The sequence below is a fragment of the Helicoverpa armigera genome, chromosome 27 (assembly GCF_030705265.1).
Source record: "Helicoverpa armigera isolate CAAS_96S chromosome 27, ASM3070526v1, whole genome shotgun sequence".
In the NCBI taxonomy this organism is placed as follows: Eukaryota; Metazoa; Arthropoda; class Insecta; order Lepidoptera; family Noctuidae; genus Helicoverpa; species Helicoverpa armigera.
This window is the reverse complement of record NC_087146.1, coordinates 4,913,476-4,930,162: the sequence shown is the minus strand read 5'-3', so window position 1 is coordinate 4,930,162 and position 16,687 is coordinate 4,913,476. Positions and strand designations below refer to the sequence as shown.

Here is a 16,687-nt window from a genome sequence, read left to right as displayed (position 1 = left end):
TATAAAAATACAATGAGGTTAAAATGATAGATTAGGTATAAATAACTAAATTAACTAAAACTACTTACTTACTGTACAATTATTCGTGAGATTTAGTCGATTTTATCGACTACACTATTCAATTTAGTAACAAAAAAATCATTATAAACAATACCTTTGTCTAAAATTGCAGTCGTTTAAAATTAAAACTATTTTAATTATTTACATTTCGATAATATTTTCGTTAAAAGTTCTTACACTATTTGTCGCTAAATCGGTATTTTTGTGCTGTATTTAATAAGTGGACTTAAAACAATTCATTTACTAGTTCTTATATCTACAGGGCTACATGCTTTAAAAGTCTCAATCTGTCAAATGTCTTCAATAGAATTTCAACCTTATCACAATAGTTGAAGGTTAATGTTCGATTGGTAAAATTTGACAGACTCGGGTTGATTGACCTGCTGGCGTACAAAGTTGCCAGGTAAGAGAATAATGCAAAATTAAATTATATTTTCAAATTGATTAAAAGCAAAATACACCAAATAAGTATTCAACGTTATAAAAACAAATGCTCATTGCAAAAAAAAGACTTCAATATTGGGTAAAATATTTAAAAAGTTAGAAGATGAGGCAAGCGTAAGTTGCCTAATACTATTTACAAAAGAATTGTTCTATTTTGTTTAATGATTAAATTACATACACTTAGGTAATCCATGCATTTTGTCTGTGTTAAAATCGCTTCACAAGATATAAAAATGGTCACATTTGGTTACAAAAAGTAGTCTAGTATATTTGACTTTTGGTACAGATTTAGTATTTCAATTTACTAAGAAGATAAATGCGAAAGAATGCTTTTTGTATGGCTAGTTACCCATAATACGATTAATTTCTTTGAATGAGATCCACTAGGGCCAAAGCCTGTCGGGGCTGTGATATTGTTCGCGCGAGTTACCGCGGCCCTGGTACATAAAAAGCCTACGACGGAACACGACGGTATTTAGTCAGTAAGAGTCTGACACTCCCTCACCGCTGCATCTGATGATTTCTCACAAAAGAAACATATGAGAGTAAACCGAGTTTCAGTCGGATTTAGAAGGGGTCTTTTTTTTCACATCTTTTTCAAATATTTTCAGTTTACGACCTTTGAACAAATTCGCAGATATCTTCAGCTTGCTCCTCATCCACTCCGATGATGACCAGCTGTGTCTTGGAGACCAGGAGCAGGGTCTGTCCATCAATCTCATTGTCCTTGAGGATCGCTGCCGTGTCGCACCAGTTGAATTGTACCAGGTAGCTTGATAGGTCTTCAGCCTGTGGTGAAAAAAAGATTTTTGTGTATTTTGTATTGTAAAGGGTCTTTTTGGGAGAGTTGGACTTTTATCGTAGAGTTTGTCTGGGTGGACAAAGTAATCTTAGAAACTACTGGTTTCAGGAAATAAGCGTAAGATCCCATGCTATGCTAGGCCACTTTTTCTCTGGATGGGGAAAGGAGTTTCCTCTATACACAGGAGTTCATTTGAGGTTGTAAACAACACTACAGATGCATATTGAGAATCTGTAGGTATCCTCTGGGAAACTATCTTGATGTAAATCACAATAGAGATAAAAAGGACCCCGGAGAAGATTATAAGGCCACCTTATACTCTAGTAGTTCTTTAAAGGCTTCTGTAAAACCGTAGTAAAACAAAAAGTATAACAAGGTCTTACCGTCCAAGATTTGACGGTGCTCTTCTGTAGTCGCGCGAATGGATTGCTGTTACTACTGTCTTCTAGAAGTTTCTCTTCTTTTATTCCTACTATTGATGTGGTAGCTCCTTCCTGAGGATTTTCTAGCGGATTTTCTTTCTTAGTTTGGGTGATCTGTAATTATTCATTTATTTTTATTGAGTGACTTAGTTACCTTAAATGGATGAAAAGTTTGAGTGTTAACAGAGAGAAATGGAAGCCGAAAACATATTGCCCTGATCACAAAAATTCGGGAACAAGTTAGAAATAAGAAGAAGTGGAAAAAATCTGTACGCGTCGGCGTGAGTCCAGACTGCCGGATTGTTCGCGCGAGTTACCGCGGCGCTGGTACATAAAGGGCTTCAGAAGGAACATAGTGGGTTTTAGTCAGTAAGAGTTTGACACTCCCTCACGCTGCACCCACAGCCGGAGGGGACATTTGATGATTTCCCGCAGAGAAAAGGTTACGTGTATGTCAATTATATTTTTAAGTACTTACCGGAAAGGGATAATTTGATTCCTGAATGATGTGTCCTTCTAATACATGTGTAAGAACAAACCGAGGTTCTGGCTTCAAAGATACTTTTTTATTTGTCTTATTCTTTCTGGGTATTTCTTTAGGTACTTTGAAATCATCAAATGGTTTGTCCCCATCATTTTTAGTATATTCAAGTTTATTTTCATCTACGTTAATAGAGTGATCTACTTCAGCTAAAATATTATCATTTTTAGTAACGATGTTTTGTGTTACTTTATGTTTTGAATTGTTATTTAATTCTCTGCCATTTTCAGTATATTCTTCTAAGATATCTTGATCCTCAATGCTGATTTGTTCGAAGTCAACAATGACACCTTTTTCCAGCTCAGAGCTTACTACGGCTTTTATATTATTGTCATCATCAACAATTTCTTTACTAATTCCACAACTATTTTTAACAACGTCCAATTCATCAATACCTTTTGCTTCTACTTCAGTCTTTTCATCATTGTCAGACTTTTCAGATGACTCAAAATCTTCTTCATTTTTTTCTAATTTACCTTCAAATATTTTGGTTATTTCTTCATCATTTTCAGAATCTGTTTCAGGAATTTCTATCTCTTTATTTATTAATGTTCTTTTATACTTGTTTTTAGTGCTATCATTTGCTATACTTCGGTTTAGTATTTTTGTATGTTTACTATTGAAATAAAACTGATGTCTCATTATTCTTTTGTGTATTGGTTTGCAATCACAATTTTGAGACGATCGTCTTTTGTTTCTAAAAGCTGTGTTATATTTCCTTTGATATTCGTCGTTATCTTTTAAATTACATAGTTGGTATACTGCTGAGTTTTCAATCAGTTTCCTATCATGATATCGCTTTTGGCGATGTCGGTTAAAATAAGACCTATTTGGAGGTAAAATATTGCAATGATTATAAGCCTTGTTTTTAAACTGTCTAGAATACCGATTATAATACGACTTCTTAGTGTTAAAACCTTGATTGGAGGAACTTGCAAACCTGGATGACGTAATGACATTTGATTTGATCAAATTATCATAGTCTACTAAGTCCTGTTCCTCACAATCTTTTGATGATCAGCTCCGAACGAATGCACATATAGTGTCGGCATTTTCTTCTGAAACTCCTATGCTAACTAGTTGTGTCTTCGAGACCAGGAATAGGGACTCTCCATCAATCTCATGATCTTGGAAAACTGATACTGTTTCTTCCCAGTTGTATTTTAGGAGGTGGTTTGATAGATCTTCAACCTGGAAAATAAGAAGCGGATTTTTTTAGGTGCTTTGTTATCGGCTGCGGGATTGTTCGCGCGAGTTACCGCGGCCCTGGTACATGAAAAGCCTACGACGGAACACGACAGTTTTTAGTCAGTAAGAGTCTGGCACTCCCTCACCGGTGCTAACCCACACCAGGAGGGATCATTTGATGGTTTTTGACGTCGTTAAAAAAAGGTGCTTTGTTATAATTTAGTTTTTGGTCAGAATATTTACTAATGTAAAAAATCTGAAGAGTCTGATTGCTTTAACACACTATTCCCAGGACCTATTGAACCGATTTGAAGAAATATGTCAGTGTTAGATAGCCTATTTATACGGGTACGCCCAGTAGTTCCCACGGGATGCGGGTGAAATTTCTGAAAGAATCGAGAGCCGAGTGGGATTTAAGAGATTGTAGAGGTAAGTAAAGATCCCTAGACGTCGATTTTGGAATTTCTAGGTAAACTCAAACTAAAATCACCAAAGTTTTCAAAAATATAGAATCAGAAGAAATCCTATTTGTAGTATAAATATGGAATACAGTTTAAAGAATTTAAATTATATAACTTACTGTCCAAGATTTAACAGTACTATGAACCAAATCACTGAACGGATTCTTCTTCTTACTATCTTCTTTTTCTTCCTCTTCCTCCTTCTTCTTCTCACAGTGGAGAAGTAAGTAGTGGAAAGGTAGTAATTGTACATCTACCCCTGTGTTCTTCATTTCTTCTTTCATGCATTCTTTTAGTGCGTCTGGGGCTTCCGTTTCCGGTTTTGAATTTGCTTGTAAAGTTTTTTCTATTAGGGGTTTTCGGATCTGAAATCAATTGTAAATGGTTTAGCAAGAAAGAAAATATATTTACGAGAACACAAAAATAACAGAAAGACGACAATGATGATGTCATAAGAGAAGAAATAAGGGGTTAGTAGAACCAATAAATAAAGAAACTTAAAATGCTTCTGATTTCAATTAAATCAGAAGTGAATATTTTAGGACACGGTTACAGAGGTTTAACGAGACACATATAACTTTGGACATAAAAGGCCTACGACGGAACACGACGGTGTTTAGTCAGTAAGAGTCTGACTCTCCCTCACCGCTGCTAACCCACAGCGGGAGGGGAACATTTGATGATTTTTGAGGTCGAAAAAAAAAGAGAACTTTGGAGATTCTATTCCGATTCTAAGACCACATAAAGGTAGGTCTTGAAGTTAATTCCAAGCTTAGTTAGGTATGTATTTCTTATTATAATTCAATGAAGTTGTCATACTTACAGGGAATGCAAAATTAGATTCCTGAATAACATATCCGTCGACCACATGAGTCAATATATCTTGTTTCGTTATAACTTTCTCAGTTGCTTCCACCTTTTCATCCTTAACCTCAGCTTTTTGTTCTACAACTTCCATTTTCTCTTCTTGAGTCACTTCTATTTTGATTTCAGTTTTAACTTGAACCTTATTATCTTTGACTTCTGGTTGCTTTTCCTGTGTTTTTATTTCTTTTTCTACTTCTATTTTAGGCGGAGCTGGTTGTGCCACGGCTAATGGTGCTTTTTCAGTCTGTACAGGAGCAATTGTAGCTTTTTCAGTCGGCGTTTCAGTCATTACAGTATCTTTAACAGTCTTTACCTCAGCACTGACTACCTTTTCTGGCTGTTTTACTATATTTTCAGTCGGTATTTGAACACTTTCAGGTGGTTTAACATCTAAAACTTGGGGTGGTATTGAATCACTAATTTTATCCTGTAATACTCTGCCTCGAGCTTGCGTGAACACAGTGTTTCTAATTAGTTTATCACTTTCACTCGGTGCCATCACAGGAGTTATCACAGTTCTAGATTCCGTTACATTAGTTGTCACATTTACATCCTTCTGATCTTTACTTTCTACAATAGCCATAGGTGTAGTATTAATCATTGTCATAGATGGACTAGCTACATTTACACTAGGTTTATGTACCGGACTTGTGTTCGTACCCATTTCATTGCATATCTTAGTGATTATTATACCCTGTTGAAGATTCTTGTAAATTGGCTTCGACGCCGGTGGCACAGCCATTTTGTTTTGGATTTCATCAGGCGATTCACTCTTCCTTTTCCGACTTATACTAGGGTTATTTAAATAGGTTGTGTTCGCTGCTATATTTGAAACAATTTGATGGCTATTTACTTTTTCCTGGTTATATTGTGTTGGCGGAGTTTGGACTGGTATATGTTGTGGTTGAATAGGAACGTTTTGTGGTAACATTTTTGGTACATTAGCGTTATTTTCTACTCGTCGTCTGGGCTGTATTGGTCTGCAGTTGTAATTTTGGGCGAAGTTCCTAACATTTGGCACGGGAGATGCGACGTTACTGTTCATCACTTTATTAGGTTCTTGGGGAGGCTTTTGCACGTTCACATTCTGAATGTTTTGCTGAGGAGATTGTTTCATAACATTTTGTACGTTTATCACATTATTTCCCATCATTTGAGGTCGTACAGCGTTCACGTTCTGAGGCAGTCGTGGTCCAATGTTCTGCACGAATTGCTGACCAGCATTCGCTTGCTGTATTTGTATGTTCTGCATGTTGGCCATTGCTTGCATGTTCTGTATCTGATTTAAGGACATCACTGGCCTAGCTATGTTCATCTGTTGTCCCATTTGTGGCCTGACATTCATGAACATCTGTCTCTGTACTTCAACGGCCTGGTTGTTAGTATTTTGGACTTGTCTCGCTACATTCATTTGGTTCTGCATGATGTTCTGTGCATTTGTCTGCATCTGTCCTGTATTAGGATTCTGATTTATGTTCCTATCATTGGTTTGTATATTCTGTTGCACGTTTTGCACCATGTTTGGCACAATGTTGGCCAATTGCATGGCTGGCCTCATCTCTTGGTGGTTCTGCGCCAACATGTGTTGTTGGAGTTGGAAGTTGGCGAAGTTCTGTTGTAAGAACATTTGGTTTGGGTCTATCTGCTGTTGGACTGGCTGGACCATGTTGTTGGGTAGCTGTTGGACGTACACCACAGGGTTGGGAGCTGGCCTGTTCTGCATCCATGGTGGTGGATTTTGAGGGTTTATGAAGAATGTCTGGTTTGGCTGGATCTGGTCTCCTGGAACAGATTTAGGACTATCACTTACTGTACATTTACGTTCAATTCATTACATGCATCTAATGACAAAACAGTGCGACATCAATAGCCTAAATTCTGCCATGAAACCTCATGAGCCACAACTGGTGGCATGACTACATACTAGAAACAAAGTGCAGTCTAAACCGAACCTTATCCCTTTCACATCAAAGCTCAAAATAATCTAGCAATCTAAGAATCAGAGCCACATTGCTTAGCCACTCACCAGGCTGCACCAGCACTTGGGTCTCGTAGACGAACCTGACAGGACAGAGTACCATCTGCTGCTGAACTCCTTGCTGACCCCTGCAGACAGAAATATCATGATACCTTCTGTGGAGAATTCTTGAGGATATAGGAAGAAGAGGTAAGTTCTGCGAATTGGTTAGGGTAGCAAAGAAGAATGATAATAATTTCTTGGACAATTCGGAGTATTGGAAGACTGTCTATTTACAAAAATGTTGGGGCTGGCTTCTAGTCTAGCTTGCTGCAGCCTGGTACCAGTGTGCCACATGGAGCGACAGCCTATCTGAGCTACTCTACCATAGTTACGTAGGCAACCCATTGGTAAGACCGGTTGTCAGACCAGTCCAGAGTGTGAGAGAAATCAAGATGCTCTTACAATACAAATATCTAAGACTTCTAACGCATCTAGTATTGAATAAAAATTATACACAATAAAAAATTCACTCACCCTATCGACTCCGGCTGATTCAATGGTTGCTGCATCTGTGAACAAATAACAACATGAAATAGTAAAAGTGAATTAGAGATAGAAATAGAGAATGGAGAAGGAGAAGAAGACCGAACAAAAGACTGTTAGATTATCTGAGAGATGACATGAATAAGACAGGAGTGAATTTTAATATAACGAGCCTCTTTTTATTAATAATATCATTGATGACGAGTGAGGAATGGAAGCTGAAGACATATTGCGTCGCGCCATATAAACTTGGGATCATGTCAGGAAGAAGGAAAAGAAGTATGGAATGGGTATAAAATAAACTAAAATCTGAATACGCATTTCAGTTATCACGTGCAGTATTTTTCTTGGAATCGCGGGCACAACTGGGAATATCTAATTTGAATAAATAATGGTTTTCCCTGTACTTATTACATGGGTTTCAGGATAAATAAATCAAAATGTTAGTTAGGTATAAATGAAATGATAGCCTAATATAGGCATAATTACGTTCGACATAATAGTAAAAATACATACATGTTTATTTATTAATAAAAATATGCGTATGTATTTTTGTATCTTTATCTAAAGTGAGTATTTTTTAATAAATAAGAAAAAATAGAAAAAGCACTAAGCAGTGTTCAAAATGTCATCAACTATTTTCTTCACAAAGTACACGCCAAACTTGATGTCGCCTTGCAACTAATTTCCGAGCATAAGAAGGTGTACAGTCAACTTCAGGTCAGTGGTAACAGTTTTATAGGAAAATCATACTTATTACTATTGAGTTAACCGTCAAATCCGTAGCGGACCCCAATCGGGGTCTGAACATCAATGTCACCGTAAGCTCGGTTTAGACCCCAATTGGGGTCTGCGAATCAGTCATACACTTTCCTAATTATTTACGCTCATATTTATTTTCTTTCCAATCAAACCACATTTGTGAGTACTAAATAAAATAACTAAATAAATTTAAATTATTTTTACGCATTCAAACCTTTCATATTTAGCATCCCGTTAGAAATATACCTTTTTAAAATCCAATCGTAATTACCGGGAATTCTGATCGAACTCGCCATGTTTGTTTACATTAGTTGTTTTTTTAAATTTGAAGACGCATAGACAAGATGGCGACGGTGATAGAAGTTTTGCATCGAATGATCCGATTCGTTAAAATAAAGAATCGATTTAATAATTTTATATTATTTGATATTATAATATTACTAAATTGCACTTTTGTATACTTACCATAATCTGAAAATAAATTAGGAAAAGTAAAATGACTTAATTTATTTTGAAAAAAAATGCTAGAAAATCAGTGGTAGAAAATACGTTGTAGCCGGAATAAAAAAAATCTTCGGTTTTTAGGGTTTCTGAAGACGGCAAATGAAGACTTATTTATTTCTTCGGGTGTTTTATGTGCAGGATTCCTGTAGACCTGCCAAACTTAATGGCGATTCGTTACTTCCAACTTTTTAACTGAGCGGCAAAGCTATTAGACGAGAGCCGTAGTTAGGTGTAGTTATCGCAAAATTTTATGACGATTTTATTGTTTGAAAGGGCAAATAGTTCGCTGTTCATCGAAAGCTGGTCCAAGATGGAAAGATGGAGATGGCCGCCGCCGACTTATTTTTAACCGACTTCCCAAAAAGCGGAGGACCGTTTTTTTTTGTATGTTTGTTACGCGATTACTCAGCTCTTCAGTTATCAGACATACATCTGAGTGTCAAGTTATAACCTTATCTATGCTTACAATTTTCGAGAGTTGCCCTCGATTTCTCAAGGTTTCCATCATCAGATCCTGGACCTAATAACAAATATGGGGAATATACCCTTTCGACCAAAAACAAACATCCAAATTGAGAACCACTTCCTTTTTGGGATTCGGTTAAAAATATTTGGTGACTTTAAAATCAATCAATTATTATTATTGTTTCTCATCATCAAATAAGTACATTACTTTGGTAGTTACAAATTGCATTATATTTCAGAACACCAGGCTTACCCTCCGCCGAAACAAAAATCTTAGAATTGTTGAGAAATAATATAAGAATAAATTAAAATTCCGTAATAGGTAATAAAAATTCAATTAAAGTTAAAAATTATTACGAATGACGCAACACCAAAATAAATAATACATATAAAAATTTAATGCTAAAAACTTTCATAAAACTTAAATATCTTTTTTCTTAACAACAAAAACAAATTGAACCTATAATTTAAAATTAATAAATAACATTGAAATAAGTTGCTATTAAAAAATAGGAATATATAAAATTGGTATTCGATTATTTATAATAAATATCCGATTTAGGTATCGAATGCACACCGCTGATTGAAAAAAAAAAAATACTCCATTCCAAACTCTACTTCTTTTTGATCTTGTAAATTGTTCATTTTTATTGTGTATTTTATGTGCTGATTTTTTAGTTATTGAACATAAATAAGTGCACGAAATGTATTGCAACAGATTGAAAATGTTATAAATATGACGTTTGTGTTGTGTTTGAGAAAGTGATGCGATTATTTATTGGTAAGTTTTCACCAAATTTGAAATGCCTAACTTTTCGATAGACTTAAAAACACCGTAATTATTATCTTTTTCTGAATTAACTGACCCCATTTGACCTTTGCACGTTGTTGTCAAATAAGTGAGCTCTAAAGTTATAGTTAAAATACTTCTGATCAGGCATTACGGACTTAGAATTCATGTGTTGAAAGTTAGTAAAAATTTTTGACTTCCATGTCGCGATTCAAAATTCCCGCCGAATCAACGGTAAAGTCATATGTCAAAATCTTGTCGAGCAGAGGGGTTAAGGTGCATGACAGTTACCACTGATGTGCAGTCTACCGTACCTCGCGCTTACGTCCCTTCGCGCCCACTGCTCAGCGCGATGTTACCGGGCTCGAATCGTAACTTACTTATTATAAATTCTAATGATTTTTTTACATAGTTATCGGCACGAATCTTGAGCTCTGACCTACATCTGCGCAGAAGTGATTTATTAGCAAAGAACCAATCCCGAGTGACGGCTATGACGCGATGCACTGCGGGTCAATCACCGCCCGCCCCCACTTCATACCACAAAAGGGACCCAATAAATTACTTCTGCGCAGGTGAAGGTCAGAGCTCAAGATTCGTGCCGATAACTACAATTATTTTGTCATAGATATCTTAAAAAAATTGTTGTGTATTTTGCAAACCAACGATCATCTAGAAATCCTTGTCTATGTACTTCGCACTGTCTTTGGTTTATAAAGATGCACAAAACAATCAAAATTGTCTATGAAAGTTGTTCTAAATCGTTGTCGTTTGTAAACTTTTGACAGAAATCTTAAGAAAGTAGCTTCGCGGTGAATTAAAATGCCAACCTTTTTCTACGACGGAAAGTATGCTTTTAGGGTTCCGTACCAAAAGGGAAAAACGGAACCCTATTGTATAAGACTTCGCTGTCCGTACGGAACCCTTCGTTTACGAGTGCAACAAGCACGTGACAGGTTTTTTTTCCAACGATCATTCAATTTACAATAATTTGCTACTTACTTTTGTGCACTTAATTAAAATAGGTAACCTTTTTCCACGGTTCCACTCGCGTCTTGAGGGAACTAAGTATTTCCCGTACTAGGAGAAAAAGTAGCCTATGTTCTTTCTCAAGTCAATATAATTTTTTTCCAATATAATTGGGGAAAAAGGCTCGGAGGATGTGTTCTTTCTCAAGCTCTACATTATCTGTGTACTAAATTCAATTTAAGTAAATCGGTCTAGTAGATAGATTAGGCGTAAAAACGCGACAGAAGGACAGACTAGTTACTTACTCATAAGTCAGGATTAACGCTGGGTTCAGCTTATTTCAATGTTATTCTTTTCAAGAAAAAATAGCAAGCAAACAAATGACAAGGATTCATATGAAATGACAGGTAAAAGGTGTCGTAAAGGAATCCCCTTTGTGAAAACTTGCAAAATAGTTATTTGTTAGATGTTAATTGTTTTATGTTCTACAAAGTTTTAAAAAAATATATATCTTGTCATATTTAAAAAATCAGTACCTATTAAAAAAAACAGTAAGTACTTAATTAAATAATAATTACATATTATAATTACCTAATGATGAAACAGACTTTGAACAAAACTACAATAGGGGAGAGTGGGGAAATTGGCACATGCATTTTTAACACCGTTTTTTTATATTTTTTTTTTCTTATATTTTTATCACCATTATTTATAAGAATTAATTTCTCCAACTTTAACAATAACATCGAAATATCATTTATTTTAAAATATCGCGTGCAAAATGTAACCATACGGTTTCCGGACAGTTTTAGAATAGAACGAACCCTACTATTATCTGTAATTACTAATATTGCATTATGCGTTTCAAACCATGGTGATTTTGGTCCCCCGGGAATACGCTCGCCTTTCATAGGGAAGCTAGTTTTTGACATTATCATAAGTAATTTTTTTAAGGTTTTTAGCTTTTGGAAACTGGGTAAAGAATATTTATTACTTGGGTAAATACTCTTAAAATTTTACGTCTGATAAAGTTAGTGGAGGATAAACATTTTTTTTTTCGAAATACTTAATCTACTTTCCGCAGTTTCATCCGCGTCTTCATGATTGCCTCGAGCACACGGATTGTAGAAAAACAGGCCTAACTAACTGTTTTATGTCCCACCTATATCTACGCAAAATTTTATAACAATCGATTCATCTGTATTCTCGTAAAATACAAACATAAAAAAAGTTACGTAGCCTTACTTTTAGGGGCCGTGTGTTGCATTTAGCCCAGGGCCACCCATCCAAACATAGGCCGCAGTAAGCATTACATTACTTCATCAATATTTGACTCATATAGCCATGAGCCCCTTCGAAATGAAATTCCCCTGATACATTATTTTGTGTTCAAAATATAAAGGGCAGGTGCTAAGGGATGATCATTTTTTTATCGATGTAAAAAATAACTGGATCGTGATTTGAGACCGAAGCTAGCCCGAGGGCAAAAATTTAAGTAAGGGTGCTTATTTTTTTTATTAACATATCATGATCTCTTTTTAATCGGAATTACTTTATCTTAAAAGATTTTTGAAAAAAATGTCACGTGTTATTTTAAGTGTAGTGATGTAGGTATGTTAATATATTTTTTGTCGATATTGTTTTTAACCCCATACTACTTTAGTAGTTATGATTATTTATTTAAACATGAATTAGTGTTCATATACTATAAAGAAAAATTAACTATCACGATGAGATTTATTTTCAGATATTTGTATGTTTTCAATAGAATATTTTTTAAGCCTACTTTACATACCTATCTGCATGCCTCAAAAAGAACTTATTTCCATATCCTTTGTTAAAATAACTAGCCCATACTTAACTTCCTAGAATAGTCAATTTGTTTGATCTATCAAACAACATCTGATAACACAGTCCGTCCCGGGAATCGAACCCAGAACGTCACGTCCGGCAGCCGTGCTTACGACCACAAGACTGATAAGGAATTAGTAACAGAATGAAGAATAATAGCTGGGTATCTCAAAACAATTGTCATTGTTTTAATAACATAGATATAATAAGTGAGTTGTTTCTCAAGGTTTTTGCCCGCGTCCCAATGCAATTTCTCGCACCTGGATAAAAATACCCAATAGATATGTCTTCAGGTTACCACTTAGCTCCGTCACAAATTTCTTCGCAAACGCTTCAAAACTCAAATAATCTTTTCTAATATGCATTAGTAACAAAAATACAAAAAGATATTAAGACAAAGTGATAATCACACAATAGAGCAGTTAACGACTTGTCGAACCCAGTCCAGCTATTTCGGAGAAAGGCACACACAAACAGACCCCAACGTGGATAAAAACATCAAAATAAGCTTTCTTACGCCACCATCTTTAGCCCCTCGTAAATCAAACGAAGATATTTCAATGGATCGCCACTATTTGCTTTTATTATTATCATTTTCCTACCATTTTCAACCTTATTCTGTTTCCCTAGAGTCGAAATTCGCTTGTCGTACCAATATCCCTTCGACGACAAAGGTATTCATGTGCCACCAATAGAATATGGACTTTAGTACTTAGTAAATAAGGTTTATTATGTATATAAGGGTGGTTGGTAATAATAATCCCTGCGCAGCGGATGGCGGCAGACATTTTATTTTTTTTATCTTAGATAGTGATGTGGTGAGAGTCGATAGACGTAATTATTATTATTATTTTGTACGAGGTTTTTATCGACTGTCGATTTTTGTGTAGACATCCAATTACTATCTATCTTATATGGAAATTGGATTTCTAGGATTTTTTGGCAAAGCCCTCTAATATTGTTCGTGGTAGTAGGATCCACTTATACAGAAATAACAATCACGGTGCCTCTCACATAAAAAATATCGTTTCTCTAATTAAAATAATTAATTACCCAACCACTACAAAATTCCAGAAGCCTGTATCTGATATGCTGGACAGCAGATGGGGGCAAATGATCTGCTTCAGATTAAACCCCAATGCTGATCACGGTCTTCAGAATGAGGGACCAAACCCAAGAAAAAGAACTTAGATGGATGATGACGCCCTAGATGATTATCGGCTATGGCGGCTGTACTCATATAAGGAGATCAGCCAGCTGCGCAGGACATATTATAGTGCACAAGCGTTTGCACACAGGTGCACCCACAGCCACGCTTGCCAACACAGCTGTACCAACGAAGCAGTTACTTAGATGAATACTGATGATAGTTCCTTAATAATCAAGTTTTATACCCAGGGGGAAGAGTGAAGGTGGTTTATTTATCTTATGAACTCAGCTTGTAGGCCCAGTCAAAATATGTAAGTACAGCTTTTTTATTTAACTTTAAAAAGCGATATTGATGACGAAGCATTATAATTCACGGATATCTTAATTGAAATTTTTTGACCACTGCAATAGGATAAAATATTCACCAAGAAAAAACTAACTTGCATAGTCGCCAATCAATTTGTCAACCATAATGATATTAACCAACAAAATAAGCATTGCACTTATTCACAGTAGAATCACAAACAAATAAAATAATATCGCACTCCATATAAAAATAACAAAGTTATCGATAGTCATAAATAACGACGATAAAAACGCGACGACAAAATTACAGCACTAGCATAAATGTAGGGCGCCACAGGGGAACACCGTACACGGCGAGTTCTCTATAAATAAGTCGCATCAACTAGAAAGAGACGCCAACACAACAACAAACAAAGCCAGAAAGAGATGCCACACAAAATCCAATCAAAATATGCAGTACCAGCATTTTAGTCTTTACTGTGAAGTAATAAGAAACTATGTTATCAATATGTCAGCGCAAATTGTCATTTGAAGCCATCTTACATACTCAAATTATATGTTAGTCACTATATCTACACGAAAATATATGTAAACATACAATAACAAAACCTCAAAACCCATTTTACCATTCACAAAAACATTTTTTTCACTAAAAAACACAATTCACTAAAACCAAATCGATTAAAAAGTTAACGGAACCCGTAATCGAGTTCCAATTTCAAATGGCTGTGACGTCACGCACGAAATTCGAAGTTATTTCAGTGTTACAACACAGTTCTGGTACTAAAAATGGAATTTTTGACGTTTTCCCTCAAAATCTCCACTAAAATACAATTTCATATCAATATCTAAATGAAATACGGTGCAAACAACTTACCTTCACAGATCCACAGCAATGGTGTCTTCTTAAACGTCAAAAAACTATAGAAAACGTATCAAAACGTCACGATTAAAGTCACTCCGGACATCTTTCGAAACGAAATGGCTGCACGAATAACATAAAAGATACAGGCAGAGTGTATAGCATGACTACCACGAAACTCGTATCGACACCAGAGAACGACAGATAAACGATACGTCTCGTACAAACCCGTATCGATTTTACAAAACCGACGACATTTTGGTACGAGGGTCGCACAACCAATGATAAAACAGTGAACAACAACGCACCGCATTGGACGGAACGTGTTTCGAAATTCAAACACGTTCCATGACCCCAATATCCTCTCTACGAGACGATGAGGCTGAACAAATGTATGCACGTCTCTCTCACACGCACGTGGATTAGGAGTATGTTAGAGTGAGATGTCAGATGCATTTTTTTCAGATTTAAACGTAGAGTCGACTTAAGAAATTATTTTTGTAAACTAATCGATTTATAATCAGCTTTATTTTAAGTGTATAAGGTTGATAATCCTGGTGTAAGTTTGGTGTAGCTATGCAGTGATGTCATTCAAGTAGAATGGCCGATATAATGAATTATTCACACGATTTGGGCCTATTTGTCGGCTTATAGCTCACATTACATTGTTATAGTTTTATTTATAATACGCCAGCATTATATTGTTTAAATATATATTCAATTGTGGCAGCTATGTCTTTTATTTTGTTGTTATTTTAATGTTTTTATTAGGATTCTAACTGTTGATGCTTTCCGACGGAAAGTTATGATCAACGTTTACACAGAAAGATAGATTCTTATTTGTAATTTAAATGGGGTTGCCAAAAATATATTTTGAAATCGAAGATGGCTTAGCCTTCTATTTAATTTTGAGGTTCAATGTTTTTTTTTATCTTGTAGTTTTTTCGTTTCTTTCTTTTTGAATAACAAGCTTGGAGAGTTATGGTTCTCGATCGAATCAATTGCAGTTTTATTTTTTTACCACAAATGATTCCCAGTTTTTTTAATACCGTCTAGATTTTATCTATTGTAAAGTTTTCGTGTAAAGACAAGACTTGAAGATTTACATTTTTATTTTTATTTAATAGGTACATTTATTTAATTTCGAGAGAATTGATAATAAGTTATTTGAATTGAAGATATAATTTTCTTTTTTTTTTTCAATATTTTATATTAAATTGTTCATAATAATTGTTTTGTTCCTCCTTATTTTTTGTTTATAAGCAACATTACCTACTTATTTCGATTTTATTATATTTTTTTTAATTTTTGTACACACATACTTAGGTAATAAAGAAAGACGACAGGAAAGAAGAAAAATATTTTATATTTGTTCTTGCTAGTTCAGAAACAGCTTCCAAACTATTTTAATTCAATAGGATACCTAAGTAAGAACAATACAATTAAGAAAATGACTCATTAAGTACCTATTAATTTATAAATATCACCAAATTATTTAAAATAAACAGCAGAAGTTCAATTCTACCCTTATCAGATCACAAACAAAAACATAAGACATCGATTTCTACCACAATAACAAAAAAAAACTATTTATTATTCAAAACGAGTATCCATTTTGACCCTATCTCCCCTTTTGATTGCCGCTCTGACTTGACCTTTCAAACGTCAACGCCCATAGAAACTTTAATGGCCCCTCTATTTAAACGATAAATTGTTGCGAAAAAAGTACAAATTACAAGAT

The 16,687-nt window shown here is 35.1% G+C and overlaps 1 protein-coding gene and 1 long non-coding RNA gene across 3 annotated transcripts; both read right to left on the bottom strand.

The window, feature by feature from the left end:
• Positions 1–1,125: 1,125 nt before the first annotated feature.
• LOC135118888 (uncharacterized) lies at positions 1,126–2,441 on the bottom strand. Its single transcript, XR_010277832.1, has 3 exons — positions 2,207–2,441; positions 1,690–1,842; positions 1,126–1,293 (listed from the first exon to the last, which is right to left on the bottom strand). It is a non-coding gene; the product is annotated as an uncharacterized LOC135118888 (long non-coding RNA).
• A 456-nt stretch (positions 2,442–2,897) lies between these two features.
• LOC135118950 (polyhomeotic-like protein 3) lies at positions 2,898–15,201 on the bottom strand. 2 transcript variants are annotated; one of them, XM_064042163.1, is made up of 6 exons: positions 14,962–15,201; positions 7,280–7,314; positions 6,812–6,891; positions 4,742–6,567; positions 4,038–4,283; positions 2,898–3,460 (listed from the first exon to the last, which is right to left on the bottom strand). In XM_064042163.1, exons 2-6 carry the CDS (start codon positions 7,312–7,314, stop codon positions 3,287–3,289), a joined length of 2,361 nt encoding a protein of 786 aa, XP_063898233.1. In that variant the 5' UTR covers positions 14,962–15,201; the 3' UTR covers positions 2,898–3,286. The 2 variants fall into 2 exon arrangements, with proteins under 2 accessions (XP_063898233.1, XP_063898235.1); XM_064042165.1 differs by having other exon boundaries at positions 4,742–6,564; positions 14,962–15,200.
• Positions 15,202–16,687: the final 1,486 nt, after the last annotated feature.